Source organism: Boleophthalmus pectinirostris, unplaced genomic scaffold (assembly GCF_026225935.1).
Source record: "Boleophthalmus pectinirostris isolate CB_2022bp ecotype Guang Dong unplaced genomic scaffold, ASM2622593v1 HiC_scaffold_14, whole genome shotgun sequence".
Classification (NCBI taxonomy): Eukaryota; Metazoa; Chordata; class Actinopteri; order Gobiiformes; family Gobiidae; genus Boleophthalmus; species Boleophthalmus pectinirostris.
Window position 1 is genome coordinate 28858718 of NW_026571047.1, and position 16499 is coordinate 28875216.

The window sequence follows — 16499 nt, forward strand, 5'->3', positions numbered from 1 at the left end:
ACAAGACTAGATCAGGACTGGACCAGGACTAGACCAGGACAAAATCAGGACTAAACCAGGACAAAACCAAAAGTAGACCAGAAGACTAGATCAGGACAAAATTTTGGGTTGTTTAGACACTTAATAAATAGTTTTTGCAAATCATTATTCAACTGTGACTTTACTGTGTCCATCAAAATGATTAAAACATAAAATTAATGTTTTATGTGTCATATGTGAACATTATTTTTCTCAGAAACTACATCATGTAAAAATATAATTCTTTGTTTTTGCTCTCATCAGGTCAAAAAATCAAAGTATGTCACGCAAAGGTCCTTTAAACTTCATACACTTTCACTAGAATCACTTTCAGTCCTGGAATTACCGATCTCTACTGAACTAAAAGGAGCTGTTGACTTGAAAACTACCGCTTCATGACATCACAAGGTGGAACAGAGCATTTTGAGCTTTGGAGATGTAGACAGACTAATAATAAAGGAAACAAAATACAACTCCAGGTCTGTTTTTGAGGTGGCAACAACATTATCACATGACTAAAAACTCACAAGAATCTATTTTGAGCAACATGACCTTTAAATACGAGCTGCTAAATTAATGCATTTCGTGCATTTCAGAACATTTTCCTTCATTTTTTGTTAGTTACTTGCGGTCATTCTAACTACAGTTTCAGAACCTTCAGTATCCAATATTTGAGTTTCAAACATTTACTTCATTTCACATTTTAACCTACTAATAATCAGTGTTGACTTTTAAAATGTAATCCCCTACAGATTACAGATTACATACACCAAAATGTAGTTTGTAACAGAATCCATTAAATTACTTCATCGTAATACTAAATTACGTAATCTGAATACTTTGGATTACTTGATTTTCTGTAGAGAAGCAAAGACGAGGATATCGTAACATAAGATGTTTTGTCTGATAAAAAACTATGAAAAAGCCCAGACTTTATTTAACCAAATTAAAAATATTATTGATAGAAGAAGAGACACGGTCTGTGCGGCATCGTTTAGTCCTGTTAAATCCTGTTTTAGACCTGGTGTAGACCTGGTTTAGTCCTGGTTTAGACCTGGTTTAGATCTAGTTTAGACCTGGTTTAGACCTGGTTTAGAACTGGTTTAGTCCTGGTTTAGACCTGGTTTAGACCTGGTTTAGTCCTGGTTTAGACCCGGTTTAGTCCTTGTTTAGACCTGGTTTAGATCTAGTTTAGACCTGGTTTAGACCTGGTTTAGAACTGGTTTAGTCCTGGTTTAGACCTGGTTTAGTCCTGGTTTAGACCCGGTTTAGTCCTTGTTTAGACCTGGTTTAGATCTAGTTTAGACCTGGTTTAGACCTGGTTTAGAACTGGTTTAGTCCTGGTTTAGACCCGGTTTAGTCCTTGTTTAGACCTGGTTTAGACCTGGTTTTAGCCCTGGTGGTTTAGACCTGGTTTAGTCCTGGTTTAGACCTGGTTTTAGCCCTGGTGGTTTAGACCTGGTTTAGACCTGGTTTAGTCCTGGTTTAGACCTGGTTTAGACCTGGTTTAGACCTGGTTTTAGCCCTGGTGGTTTAGACCTGGTTTAGTCCTGGTTTAGACCTGGTTTAGTCCTGGTGGTTTGGTCCTGGTTTAGATCTGGTTTTAACCCTGGTTTCAGCCCTGGTTTAGTCCTGGTTTAGATCTAGTTTAGACCTGGGTTCAGTCCTGGTTCAATCCTGGTTTAGTCCTGGTTTAGTGTCCGGCAATGAGTGGAATTCCCCAAAAGAAAAAAAAAAAGAAAAAAAAAAAAGGGATACAGCCCAAAATGTGAAAACAGGAAAATACCACCATGTAATCCATTTATTTCAACAAAGTAACTGTAATCCAATTACCACCCACTGAAACAGTAACTGAATACAGTTACTCATAATTTGTACTCTGATTACATAACTCCAGTACATGTAATCTGTTACTCCCCAACACTGCTAATAGTTAGTTGAGTTTTCTATTGTTTTTGTTATAAAATATGAGCTTTGTGCTTGTTGCCCCCAATATTTATCTTGATCTTAATATTTATCAGTACATTTATATCTTACACACGTTTTTCTACTAATAATATATGTTTTTTTAATTTGCTCTTGGTTGCTGAGAGTAGATTTGTTGTATTTTTGAGCAGTTTTGACCGAGTAACTTCCCTCGTGGATCAATAAAAGTCTCTCCTTCCTCGTCTTATCTTCATTATCGGATTTTCTGACAACGCAAAAAAAAAAAAAAAAACACACACACTCCCATTTCTTTTACAATGCTAATAAACCTGTCAGCTCCAAAGGTCGAACTAAAAAAACAGATGTCAGATTATCACACAAGCTGCATTGTATAACTTTTCCGATGGATTGCCTCTCAAATTAGGTTATTTCTTTGTCCGGAATGTTCCACAGTATGGCATTAAACCTTCCTATCTTCATGGAAACCAAAACAAGACCAAGTTCCAGGTCAAATCACAGTCAGAATGTTTGTTTTTCTTGGTATTTTTGAGCTTCAAAACCACCTGTAATTGAGTAAACGTGAAGTACGTAAGATTTATGAGGTGTTTCTTGAGTAAAAATGTCACGTGGAGAACGACTGAAGTGCGGCTCGGACCCGTCACGTCTCCTGTTTCCTCTTTAGGTTGATTTAAAATGGCGTTGATGTAAAACTAGGAGAGGCCTGATTGAATTAACAACACAACTGACAAAACATAAGAGAACGAGGCGAGCGTGACGTGATTCAGATGCTCACGTGTTCAGCAGATGGAAAACTAGAGCCGGAGCTGCGTTGTGTGACTTTTCTTGTGTCCATGCAGATGTTTTACATGCGTCACGAATTTTGGACTTCCGGTTCTCGCGCAATACATACTGGGAAAAGTCCTCCGAAAAAGTGAGCATCAAACCGTCATGTTTGATTTTGTTGTCAAAGTCGATCTTTTTAAGTCTTTTGAACCACATCGCTTTTGTTTCTGGTTCTGATCTTGTCATATTTTAGTTTTGGGATTCGGGACATCGTAATTGTGTGGTTGCTGGATCCTTGGTCTCCCTGTTGGAGACTTTATTCAACAAGCCACTGACATGAAAGTGAGATTCCAACAACGAGGGTGCCCTATGTCTTGGGTTGATGATGCTTATGGGCAGGCTCTCCTTAAAGGTTGTATGGAGGATTTTTTTTTTTGTTTCAAATTGTCAGTGAAAGTTTAAAACACCATTACAGAGACGCAGCAGCTTTGTAATTATGATGACCAAAAAAAAAAAAGAATGAAAATCTATCAACTGTGAACATAGTGACGCCAAATAAACATCAGCCAAAAGAAAACGAGGCTCCCTCATTTTCTATTGGCTGTTAGATCGTCAATCAAACTTCTTACGTTTCTAGTGTAACTGACTCGTCGGCGCGCGGGGATTTTGTGGTTTATGCGGCGGTGCTTAGCGGGTTTTTCAAACTGTCGCTTCCTTGCAGTTCGCACAAAGTTTGTAGCGATGGCGGATGAGAATCCACGACCGGTTCGCCGCAAAAGAAAGTCTGTTTTTGAGGTCGCTGAAAGAAGAAGAGAAGAAGGGGAAAAGGAGCGAAGCCAAACTGAGGTGATTCTTGGAGATCTCTTCCAGTGATTACGCAAACGAAGCAGACGAAGGGTCTAAAAACTGACGTGTCGGTCGCTAAATTATTTCTAGACAGGTCACTTCAACAGTAATTCTGAACACAAACTGACTGTAAACAAACGTGATTTCTAGAGTAAAGAGGCGGGAAAAAGATGTTTATACTGAGGGAGATGTGGAGGAGGAAGGTGGTGTCACACATGCACGACATTTGAAAAAGGACTGTCGCTGTATTTCTTTTCCCTTAAAAAATCCTCTATACAACCTTTAAGTCACAGACAGATTTATTAAAAAAGAGCACCAAAAGGCAAAAACATTATTCTGTAACCTGCATCACTCAATATTCGACCCATACACCTGCAATTAAATCAATTTTCCTGAAATATTGGCATATTTTGAAATCAGACCCGGAAATTTCAACCATCTTTAAAGATCCTCCACTCTTTGTTCACAAACGAGGCAAAAATCTTAGAGACGATCTGGTACGGGCCAATTTCACAAACAAAACTAAACTATCCTCTCGATCTCTATTGCTCCCTCTACCCAATGGTAACTACATATGCGGCAGCTGTGCTCAATGCAATAATACAGTAAAAACATGTTGAAATGTCCATGCGGCCTAGTGGACATTGGAAAGACCACAAGAAAACTTAAAACAAAGAATAAGTGAACACAAGAGCTCCATCAGAAGAAACGACCGGGACGACCCAGTAGCTGTACATTTTAATGATCAGAGACATGATATTTGCTCTCTACGTTTCTGTGGCATTGAGCATGTCCCCCTCCACCCAGAGGAGGGGAACATGACCGCATACTTAAACAAAGGGAAGCGTTTTGGATTCACACTCTCCAAACTTTAGCTACTAAAGGATCAATGACGATTTTAATCTTAGCATCTTTTTGTAGACATTAGTTTACATCATCAGGACTCTCGTTTTGGGTGGGCTGTATATGTTCTACAGCTTAAGAGTCATTGTGTATATATATAGAATGTGGGTGAATGTGTACTGTGTCTGTATGTATCCATATATTCTTCTTTTCTAATATTATTCTATGATTGTTATATGATGATTTCATTATTATTATTTGTATTATTATTACACTATATCTTGACTATCTTTGTTTTTTGAATGATGCGGTTTTGTGTGCACTGTTTCTTTATGACCTGTCACCCTTGGGTGCTTGCCACACCCTATTTAAGATGGCCACCTGAGCTCTCATTCTGTTTGCCGGACGAAGGCCTAGTGCCGAAACGTTGCACGGTTGGTCCTAATAAATTTCACAATTTGCAAGTAAGACGGTGTGCGGGATTTTTCTGTATGTTGGATCCTAACAGCAGAAAACTGGCTTCGGAAGTTTGCGAACTCCATAACTTTAAAAGGGAATCAGATGTGTGTGACTGCAAACCTCTGTTCAAACTGTTTCCCTTCACAACGAAATTGAAAAATAGTGAAAGGTGAAGGCGATGGGCAGGATTGATCCACAGGAAGAACCAAAAAGGAAACATTTGACTGCCTAAATCATCCCGAGTTCGCAGTGAACATTTTGTATGTGGAGCGACGACAAATCAAAATCCCATTTGTTAAGCGAGAGGTGCAGAAGACAAACTGAGCTGCACTTTCTTGTTCTTGTGGTTTTACAGCAACATCACGTCTCGGTCTCTTTGCAGTGGAAGGTGTTTCTTGGAGAACAGTTGGTGCTTTTCATTTTTTCGTTGACTTTTTAAATTCATAACCAAGGTTGAGCGAAGGATCAGGATTTTGTTTTGTTGGCGCTCTACAAAAAACAAAATGTTCGCTCCAAACACGGGATGATTTCTTATGTATTCATATGTTTCCTTTTTTGTCCTTCCTGTGGATCAATCCTGCCCATCGCCTTCACCTTTCACTATTTTTCAATTCCGTTGGGAAGAGAAAGAGTTTGAACAGAGGTTTGCAGTCACACACATCTGATTCCCTTTTGCATTTATGAAGTTCGCAAACTTCTGAAGCCATTTTTCCACCGTTAGGATCCAACAACCACACAGTTACGATGCCCGAATCCCAAAACTAAAATATGACAATATCAGAACCAGAAACAAAAGCGATATGGTTCAAAAGACTTGAAAAGATCGACTTTGACAATAGACACTGGGAAATCAAACATGGCAGTTTGATGCTCACTTTTTCGGAGGATCCTTCCCAGTATGCATTGCGCGATGACCGGAAGTCCGAAATTCGTGACGTATGTATTGCTTGAAATGTTCCACAGTGTGATATTAAACAGCTCTACTTTACATTTATTCAGTTACAGGTGGTTTTATAGCTCAAAAATACCAAAAAACAGGTATTCTGACTGTGAGTTGGGTCGCCTCTCCACAGGTCTGACCTGTAACTTGGTCTGGTTTGGTCTCCATGACGATGGCAAAAGGAGAAACTCAACCGGTCAACTAGACAACTATAAATAAACTTTTGTCCAGGATTCTCGTCATGGATTCTACATGGAAGGATTTTTACGCTCTCTCCATGATGATAAAAAGGTTTAAAGCCATACTGTGAAACATTCCAGACGAAGCAATAACATCTCCATGGAGAAAAGCATTAGACAGACCCTCCACCGGGAAAATTACACAGTGCATCTTTAAAGAAACCACGTGCAGACTGAGCTCTTACTGTTTTCAAAAAAGTTACTCCAATCACAAATGAACCACAAATGTCACTAGATCAGTGTTTCCCAAACTTTTTTAAGAGTCACAAACCTTCGCGACCCAAGTCAACAGACATTACTCTTAAGTCACAAAATAAAGGTGAAATAAAATTGATCATTAACGAGGATATTTTATTGTTGACTGAGTGATCGTGTCTCTGAACAATTAGTATTACTCAAGTTTAAACAATAAAAAACAGAAATTGAAGCAGCAATAAAAGGATCCAGAAGTCAACTATTTGGACGTTAAAAGTAGCCCATTTCTTTTTTTTTTCCAACGTTCAATTGAACCAGCAAAGGAACAAAATATTCACTGGCTCTCAGAACTGTATTTTGCAGACCGACATGCAGATTGTGACTTTGGGAAACACTGCTCTAGAGTTTTAACCTGCAGATACATCCAAGTTTGTATCGTTCTCAGTTTATGTTCAGGCCTCAGGTGAAAGCTCAGAACGTCCAGAATTCCCTCCCTGAGCTGTAGAGGCTGCACTAGCACTGACTCGTGACTGGTTCTGGGGTTTAGGGAGTGAACGTTCAGATCAGAGAGATGCATTTTAGAATTAAACCAACTGGATTTCAGCTTTGAAACTGGCAACGCAAACGGGAGAGTCACGTGAGGCTCGTTCTTATCATTCAATCTCTAATCGTCTTGAGAACCAAATCACCAAATTTTGCTTTTATAATTAAGATTAAATCGACTTTACACCTTTCCTGTATTACCACATGATGTCACAAAGTGGAACAGAGTGTTTTTTGTTTTGTTTTTTTTCTGTTTGAGAGAAGAACTCATCTTAAACCTGCAGGGTTTGTGTGTTAAACGTGTGAATGAAACAAAACACAACTCCAAGCATGTTTTTGATGAAGAAACATTATAACACAGATAAACATGGACAAAATAGTGTAATATTATGAGCCCTTTAAAGTTCTGAATGTTTATATAAACCAAAACAAATCTACATTAAAAAAATATACTGTGTGACTGAAAGTAACTGTTCCAAAACACAATAAACTTTGCATTTTTTAAAGCTGTGTTGTCATTTGTCGCATGTTATTTTTATATGTTTATGGAAATCATTGTCAATTATTACTACAAGACTGCAAAAAACTAAATTTAGCCAAGTTAAGTTGACTTGAATTAAACTTTTATCATGATTTGAGTAGATTTCCACTTGACAAGTAAAATGATCTGCCAGTGGAGGAAAACTGTTTGTACTTAAAATATGAAAATACATCTTGATGCATTTAAAATAAGAAAAACAACAACTTTTTGCACTTAAAATAAGAAACTAAATCGAATGTTGCTCGAATTAAGAGAAACACACTGATTCCATTGGTAGATAATTTTACTTGTCAAGTTGAATCGACTCAAATAAAGTCAAATGTTCTTAATTTAAGCCATTTTAATTTAGCTGGATTTTTTATTTTTTATTTTCCCAGTGAAGTTAACAGAACTTGAGGAGCCAGTTCAAAGTGTTAAGTGTCAAAGTTGAAATAATCCAAATGATTCTAGTGAAGGTGTACGCAGTTTCAAAACACAGTGGAGCACTTCCTGTATTACAGCATGACATCATAAGGTGGAACAGAGTTTGAGAGAAGAACTCAGCTTAAATACGCAGAGTTTGTGTGTTAAATGTGTGAAAAAAAAACACAACTCCAGGTCTGTTTGTGATGAGGAAACATTAGACCAGAAAATAGTGTAATATGGGCCCTTGATCTATATAAAAAGAAACAGAAAACGCACACCAAAATTCTTGTAGAGGTGCAAATGTAAGGAGCAGCCAGACAAGGGTCAAAAAATGCATAGCAAACACGGTTGGCTGATGCCCAAAAGCTTTTTTATTAACAAAATAACATCGGCCAACCGAGTGTGCTATGCATTTTTTCACCCTTGCCCTTTATCTATATAACCATTTAATTTTCTAATTGTAGTTTAATGTATTTTAATTAATCATGGGTTTAATAATTGCCTGTAGATTGAACATTCGCAGCAGTTTCTTCAGTGTGTCGTCTTATTGTTGTTGTAGTTACCACTTTCCACCAGTGAGGGGCAGTATGTACCCTTGCAGTGAACCGTCACATGTCCTGACTGTGTTAAAATCTACTTACTTTATTTACCATATCGCCGAATATGTGGAATTTAACAAGAGAATGCGACAACCTTTTGATATATTTTTTGTGTTTTACCATTGAAATGATCTTTTACACACTTTGTTTATAGAATAAAACCTCTACACAAAACTGTAGCTTTCCACAAATATTCAGCTATTATAATGTTTCTTATGGCTTTAAAACTCTGTGATGAGAGATGAGTACACGTTTATTAACTTTCCCAACGACCACGGCAAACAGTGCGAATAACTTAAACCAGGTGTGAAGTGTATTTGCCAGAATCATTAGCAGCATTAACTCCACAGAAATCTCAAAGGGATTTCCGTCATTAGTGAAGAGGTGTAAAAGATGAAGTGAAAACAGATGGTTTCATGTAAATTTTACTTGTGTTTGAAATGTTACATTTACAATAAGTTTTTAAATAAGAAAAGACTCTGGGCCTCGCCTCTTGAACAAAGAGCAGCGTCAGATCCTCCTTCACTGCGTCACAATCTGTAATTCTCCAGATAAACTTAAATAACTTTATTAAAATACAATCTGATAAATCCAGGCTCTGTGTGACCCCCGCTGACCCCGGACTCCTGCTGTGTCACGTGACTCCAAATCAAACCACAATAATCCACATCCGGGTCTTGGGGGCGGTCACACTGGTGCTATTGGTACAGTGCAGGTGTCAGTCTCTGTCCGAACAGGTACGGGGACGGGGAGTAGTACTGAGCAGGCGCGGGGGGCACGTGCACGGCCCCGGGCGCGCTCCCGGGCAGCGGGCTCTTGGAGTACGGGTGATACCGGGAAAGTCCGAGCGCGTGATGAGGGCCTCTGAGCGCGAGCGCGCTCGGGCTGCCGCTGGGCATGTGCATATGACACGAGGCCGCCATGGCCGCCGCCACCGCGAGAGACGAGCCGTTGCTATGGTAACCCGGTATCAGTTTGTCCGAGGTGAGCGCCGTGTGCGTCCTCAGGTGCGCGAGCAGCTCCTCTGACGTGCCAAAGCGTTTGTCGCACGCGCCGTTAGCGGACACCCAGTTGCACGCGTGCGGCAGCGGGTCGTTGGCCACGAGGCCGTAGGGGTAGAGCGCGTGTCCCGGGAAAGAGTGCGCCGCGTGCAGAGGCGCGTGCGCGGCAGGAGGCGCGTACATGAGTGGATAGCCGCTCTTTAAAGAGTCACAGCCCGCGCCGCCGCCGCTGAGCCCCGCGCAGTGAAAGCCCAGGCAGAACGGGTCCCGACACAGTCCCGGAGCCAGCCCCGGGGGAGAGGCTCCTGCCAGCGGGCTGCCCCCCTTCGCTCCTCCCGCCAGAGACGAGAACTGTCCCAGCAGCCCGCCGCTACCCGCGCTGGTGGACTTATGGTCAAGGGTCATTCCGTGCGTGAGAAAAGGCTGTGGGTAGCCGTAGGGGTACGACACCCCCGCGGCGGGCAACGGGAACACGTGCCCCGGGCCCGGTTTGTACGGAGACACCGGAGCCACGAGCCCCAGGCCCGTGGAGCTCGAGGAGACCGGGGGCGTGGGCTCAGGGGCCGATTTAGACGTGTCTTCAGTCCTCGGGACAGAGTCTGGTCTGTCCTCCTTCTTTTCGTCCTTGTCTTTTGTGTCGCTCGGCACCGGAGACGCGGACGTAACGGAGCTGGGACTGCTCGTGCGCGGCGTAAAAGGCTGGCACGTGGCGCTGGGCACGCGAAAGCCGTTCCTCTCCGCGCTGCTGGACTCCTTCTTGTCCGTTTTGTACGGTTTAAAACTGGACTTGTCCTCAGACCCGAGATCGCTCATCTTCAGCGGGGTCTTGGCATCTTTGTCCCCGGAGCCGCTGGAGCCTGAGCCCGCGGAGGAGGAGAGTTTAGCGGCGGAGGGAGGATCCGGTTTCCCGATCTGAGAGCACGTCTGGGCCAGAAGCGCCAGAGGACTCTTTTTGGCGTCAAGCTGCGGGAGAAAAAAAAGCATTAATTAAAACTAAAAACAATAAACATTCCAAATTAAGCTTTACGCACGAAACTGTCACGGATGGATGTACGAGTGTGGGTGAAATAAAGCTCAGTGACATTTAGGACTGTCCCGTGTTCAACAACCACAAACCGCGCCACCAATGTGAGACAATTACGCATTACGCACACATCTGTTTCACCCCATAAACCAAACAGCCTGTGACGCTTTGATAAGAAGTTAAATGAGTGAATGAATGCAAAATGACATTCGTGGTTTAGCAGCGCCGAGCTCCGAGACAAATGTGCCCAGAAACCCGTAAAACACGCGTAAATCCGTCCACTTCAACGTCAGCCCAACTAACGAGGCGTTTACGGATAAGCTGTTTGTAAAAGAGTCACTTATTTCCACTAAATGAACCACTCCGAGCGCAGAAGTGACCAGAAACCGCTACTTCAGTCTGTGGGACGATTACCCCGACGACAACAAAACCATTTTACCGATTATTATTCAGTCTCACGAAAAGACCAGCTGTTTTCCTTATTCCTTAACCCCGCGTTTGGCTCTTGTGTGCCAAAGTCGCTCCACATATGTGACATTTTTTGCGTAAAACAGTCACCACCCTCATTAAAATACCCACAAAATCATTACGCGATGTGGAATTACACGCTAGATTTGTTTTATTTCAAAGTGTCGCTCAGTTAGACACTTAACGACGCCTGAATTAAATTTCCACGAAGATAAAAAAGCCAAAGCGAGCACGAGATGATTTAAGCCCGCAAACCACGTCAAAATAAGCCGTGTAAAGAACAAAAATCTCCAGCAACGCAGACAACAAGACGCTTTATCGCGTTACAAAGTCCGTGCGTAAAAACCGAACATTATCCGCGTAATTACCTCGATGGGGCTGACCGGGGTGGAGGGCAGCGGCTGGAGGTAGTCCGGGTGGAGGATGTGTCCCGCTCTGGCTGTCAGCATTTTGAGCACTTTGATCGGGAGTCGCTTGGCCTGGCGCTGGGGGTCCGCTGGGGACACGGAGCAGAGCACGGCACTGGGCCCGCTCCTCCACGCTGTGTTCTGGGTCTCGGTTAGGACAAACACCGGCGGCGACGTGCTCATGACCCGAACGGCGTGGAGAGAGCGAAGTGGGGCATCACAACAGCTTTGGAGAGCGATAGACACGACCCGAAAGCGACGTCAAGCAATAAAGGAACTGTAAATCCCCCGGAACGAAGCGATAAAACAAGCAAAAAAAATAGAAAAACAAAAAGATCCAGTGTTATTCCTTGGGTCTGATCGCGAGGTAAAAACACACACGCGTACACACACACACACACACACACACACTCCGCCCCTCGCTTCGTTGTAGTCCTTCAGATCCGCGCTCCAGACAAGAGGGACAGCGACGCTCTCTCTTCACAACTAACCCACAGTGTACACAAAGTGGAGCTTTATACGGGGAGCGTGCGTAAAAGGCGCATGCGTCGTGCCACGGAGGAGCGGAGCGGAGCGGCGTCTTCGCGACAAAACGTGTTTAAACATGTCGAGGGACGCTCCGGGCAGATTCTAATGACCTTCAAAAGTGCATTTAGGAGTAGCTTCTATAATTGGCTTTTAGTCTGATTGCAATAAGTGCCTCCAAATTTGTTTATTAAAGGTGTACGGTGTAACTTTTCCGGTGGAGGATCCCTTATCTTTTTGTGTTCGTGAATATGTTATTGATTGAATTTTCCACAGGATGACATTAACTTTATTTATTTATTTAATAGAGACAGTGCATATTAATGAACTTCTACAACCCTGCACTGTAAATATGACAGATTATAACAAGAATGCTCGTTTCCATCTGTTGTCCCTCGGCAGGTGACACCACAAATTTAACAAAGAAAAAACAAAAACAAGTGACAGTTCTAAACCAAAAGTTTCCACAAGTCTGGTTTTCCTTTAGCCGCTGTTTCAAGTGGGATTTGAAAGTGGCCAGTGTTGGAGTCTCTCTTATTGATAATGGGAGACTGTGCCAAAATGTATTGCCTCTTGACTGAGACACACTTTGTCCAAATGTGGTGCGTTTGTGTGGAGCTCACAGTTTCCCCGGGCTGTGGCCTTAGTTCCCTCCCTCTGACAGTTTTACTTTAATAAAATCCTGTAACAGAGGAGGGGAACATCCATACAAAACTTTATAGATAAAACATTCATATTTAAAATCAACAAAATGATTAAAATTAAGCAGGTTGTACTTGTCTAAAATAGCGCAGTGGTGAAATGAGAGCAGTTTCTTATCCAGTATTTTTACGGCTTTTGTAAAAAGTGATTCGACTCACTTACGCCTGACACCAATAAACCAAGTCATAGGTCAGATCTGTGGAGAGACGTGGTAAAACTGGATGTTTTTAAGCTATTTTTGAACACCCGTAATTCTATACGTGCAAGATTGTTGACATACTTGTTGTAGAAAACCTTCCAGGAAATGCAAAAACAACTCCCTCTTTCGAAAAGTTACATATTGCTCCGTGAAGAGGGAATGAGGAAACATTGATTATCACAATGAGGAAATTCAGACAATCTCAGTCTGAGTAAAGGTTGCACAGGGTGTATAATTTATAGATTGCCATCTCAAATCTACAAATGTACTGTAAAAAAAAATAAAATAATAATAATAAAAGAGATACATAAATACATAAAAAAAAATTTAACCAATACTGTAAAATTGTAACTGGAAATATGTAGTACTAATCTTTCATTCACAAAATCTTGAGTGTGATAAACAGCAGCTCGTTTTATGTTAATGACTGATAATAAAAGTGTGACTCAAACATCCGGGTCAGTTTTTGAGGAGGAAACATCATTAGACTTGAAACTCACAGGAGTCAGTTTTATGTGTTAAAGGACGTTTAAAACAAACTGGTTTTGTCTGTAGTTTGTGCTGTAGCTTTTCTGTCTGTGCTAATAACAGCTGGTCTGATCCAGGTTTGATCCTGGTTTAGGTCTTGTCTGGGTCTTGTCTAGGTCTTGACCAGGTCTGGTCCAGGTCTGATCCTGATTTAGTTCTGGTTATGGTTCTGGGTATGGGTCTGGGTCTAGTTACGGTCTCTTTCTGGTTTGGTCTCTAGTTTGGTCAAAGTTCCGGTCTTTGGTCCTGGTCTGGTACTAGTTTGGCCCTGTCCTAGTCTGATCCTGCTCTGGTCCTGGCCTGAACCTGGTCTGGTCCTGGTCCTGGGTCTAGTCTTGGGGTTCAGTAAGTTCTGGTCTATGGTCCTGGTCTGGTCCTGAGCTTGCTCCGGTCCTGATCTGGTCCTGGCCTGGTCCTGGGTCTAGTTTTGGGGTTTGGGCTAAGTTCTGGTCTCTGGTCCTGCTCTATTTCTGGTCTGGTCCTGGTTCTAATCTTGGGTCTAGTCTTGGTTTTTGTCCTGGTTCTTGCCTGGTCCTGGGTCTGGTCCTGGTTCTGGTCTGGTCCTGGGTCTAGTCTTGGGTCTAGTCTTGGGTCTAGTCCTGAGTCTAGTCTTAAGTTTGGTCCTGGTCATGGTCTGGTCCTGGGTCTAGTCTTGGGTCTAGTCTTGGGTCTAGTCCTGAGTCTAGTCTTAAGTTTGGTCCTGGTCACGGTCTAGTCTTGGGTCTAGTCTTGAGTCTAGTCTTAAGTTTGGTCCTTGTCACAGTCTAGTCTTGGGTCTAGTCTTGGGTCTAGTCTTGGTTTGGTCCTGGTCCTGGTTCTGGTCTGGTCCTGGGTCTAGTCTTGGGTTTGGTCCTGGTTCTGGTCTGGTCCTGGGTCTAGTCTTGGGTTTGGTCCTGGTTCTGGTCTGGTCCTGGGTCTAGTCTTGGGTTTGGTCCTGGTTCTGGTCTGGTCCTGGGTCTAGTCTTGGGTCTACTCTTGGGTCTAGTCTTGGGTCTAGTCTTGGGTTTGGTCCTGGTTCTGGTCTGGTCCTGGGTCTAGTCTTGGGTTTGGTCCTGGTTCTGGTCTGGTCCTGGGTCTAGTCTTGGGTTTGGTCCTGGTTCTGGTCTGGTCCTGGGTCTAGTCTTGGGTCTACTCTTGGGTCTAGTCTTGGGTCTAGTCTTGGGTTTGGTCCTGGTTCTGGTCTGGTCCTGGGTCTGATCCTGGTCTTGGTCTGGTCCCGGCCTGGCCCTGGTCTGGTTTTAGGTCTAGTCTTGGGTTTGGTCCTGGTTCTGGTCTGGTCCTGGGTCTGGTCCCGGCCTGGCCCTGGTCTGGTCTGGTTTTGGGTCTAGTCTTGGGTTTGGTCCTGGTTTTGGGTCTAGTCTTGGGTTTGGTCCTGGTTCTGGTCTGGTCCTGGGTCTGATCCTGGTCCTGGTCTGGTCCCGGCCTGGCCCTGGTCTGGTCTGGTTTTGGGTCTAGTCTTGGGTTTGGTCCTGGTTCTGGTCTGGTCCTGGGTCTGGTCCTGGTCTGGTCCCGGCCTGGCCCTGGTCTGGTCTGGTTTTGGGTCTAGTCTTGGGTTTGGTCCTGGTTTTGGGTCTAGTCTTGGGTTTGGTCCTGGTTCTGGTCTGGTCCTGGGTCTGGTCCTGGCCCTGGTCTGGTCTGGTCTTGGGTCTAGTCTTGGGTCTAGTCTTGGGTTTGGTCCTGGTTCTGGTCTGGTCCTGGTTCTGATCCTGGTCCTGGTCTGGTCCCGGCCTGGCCCTGGTCTGGTCTGGTTTTGGGTCTAGTCTTGGGTTTGGTCCTGGTTTTGGGTCTAGTCTTGGGTTTGGTCCTGGTTCTGGTCTGGTCCTGGGTCTACTCTTGGGTCTGGTCTTGGGTCTAGTCTTGAGTCTAGTCTTGGGTCTAGTCTTGGGTCTAGTCTTAAGTCTAGTCTTGGGGTTTGGTCCTGGTTCTGGTCTGGTCCTGGGTCTGATCCTGGTCCTGGTCTGGTCCCGGCCTGGCCCTGGTCTGGTTTTAGGTCTAGTCTTGGGTTTGGTCCTGGTTCTGGTCTGGTCCTGGGTCTGATCCTGGTCCCGGCCTGGCCCTGGTCTGGTCTGGTTTTGGGTCTAGTCTTGGGTCCGGTCCTGGTTTGAATGATTCTTTACATTTACAAACAAACTTTATCATCCGTATTTCTATTTTAGTTCATGAGAATCAGTTTTTTCTCTTTTAAACACAGACAAATTACGAATCCCGACCGCACAAAAATCAATTCTTCTCGATCATTTTCACGCTCTCGTCCGCGTCGCGAGATCACGAGGTCCTGGAGTCACATGTCAAAGCCTCGTCTGTGTTTCTCCATCGATTTCCTGTTTCGTGTCGTTGTGTTCGTCTCTTCTGTCGTGTGTCGGCGCTCGTCTTCTTCATCATCCGTCAGAGCCTCTTCTCGCTCTCCGCTCCACTTCACTCACCTCAAACTCAAATAAATCATAAATAAATACATAAAACATCACAAATAAGAACACGGGAGAGAAAAAAATATATCTAGGTAAAATAAAACGACTTAAACCAAGAACATTTTATTTCAATTTTTGTAATTCCAGCAATATTTTTTCGCAAAATGTTGTTTTTAAGTGTAGTAATCTGAATATTTTGGATTATTTGATTTGCTGTAAAGAAGCAAAGACCAGGAAATCTTCACATAAGATGTTTTATCTGCTAAAAGAAAATAAAAAGCCCAGACTTTCCGGACCAAATAAAAAATATTATTGATAGAAGAGGAGGAGACACGTCCACGTAGCATGTATAGTCCTGGTTTAGTCCTGGTTTAGTCCTGGTTTAGTCCTGGTTTAGTCCTTGTTTAGTCTTGTTAAATCCTGTTTTAGTCCTAGATTTAGTCCCAATTTAGTCCTATTTTAGTCCTGGATTAGTCCTGGTTTAGACCTGGTTTAGTCCTGGTTTAGTCTTGTTAAATCCTGTTTTAGTCCTGGTTTAGTCCTAGTTTAGTCCTAATTTAGTCCTGGTTTAGTCCAGTTTTAGTCCTGGTTTAGTCCTAGTTTAGTCCTGGTTTAGTCCTAGTTTAGTCCTGGTTTTAGTCCTGGTTTAGTCCTGGTTTAGTAATGGTTTAGTCCTTGTTTAGTCTTGTTAAATCCTGTTTTAGTCCTAGATTTAGTCCCAATTTAGTCCTATTTTAGTCCTGGATTAGTCCTGGTTTAGACCTGGTTTTGTCCTGGTTTAGTCCTGGTTTAGACCTGGTTTAGACCTGGTTTTATCCTGGTTTTGTCCTGGTTTAGTCTTGTTAAATCCTGTTAAATCCTGTTTTAGTCCTGGTTTAGTCCTAGTTTTAGTCCTAGTTT

At 43.0% G+C, this 16499-nt stretch overlaps 1 protein-coding gene across 1 annotated transcript; it reads right to left on the reverse strand.

The window, feature by feature from the left end:
• Window positions 1–8822: 8822 nt before the first annotated feature.
• LOC110163240 (zinc finger protein 503-like) lies at window positions 8823–11691 on the reverse strand. Its single transcript, XM_055150356.1, has 2 exons — window positions 11199–11691; window positions 8823–10301 (listed from the first exon to the last, which is right to left on the reverse strand). Exons 1-2 carry the CDS (start codon window positions 11418–11420, stop codon window positions 9036–9038), a joined length of 1488 nt encoding a protein of 495 aa, XP_055006331.1. The 5' UTR covers window positions 11421–11691; the 3' UTR covers window positions 8823–9035.
• Between the last annotated feature and the right edge of the window lie 4808 nt (window positions 11692–16499).

Coding starts and splice junctions, on each gene's coding strand:
- LOC110163240 (XM_055150356.1), bottom strand. CDS start 11,420: ATGAGCACGTCGCCGCCGGTGTTTGTCCTAACCGAGACCCAGAACACA. Junction 10,302..11,198: donor CCCCGGTCAGCCCCATCGAG/GTAATTACGCGG, acceptor TTTCTCCCGCAG/CTTGACGCCAAAAAGAGTCC.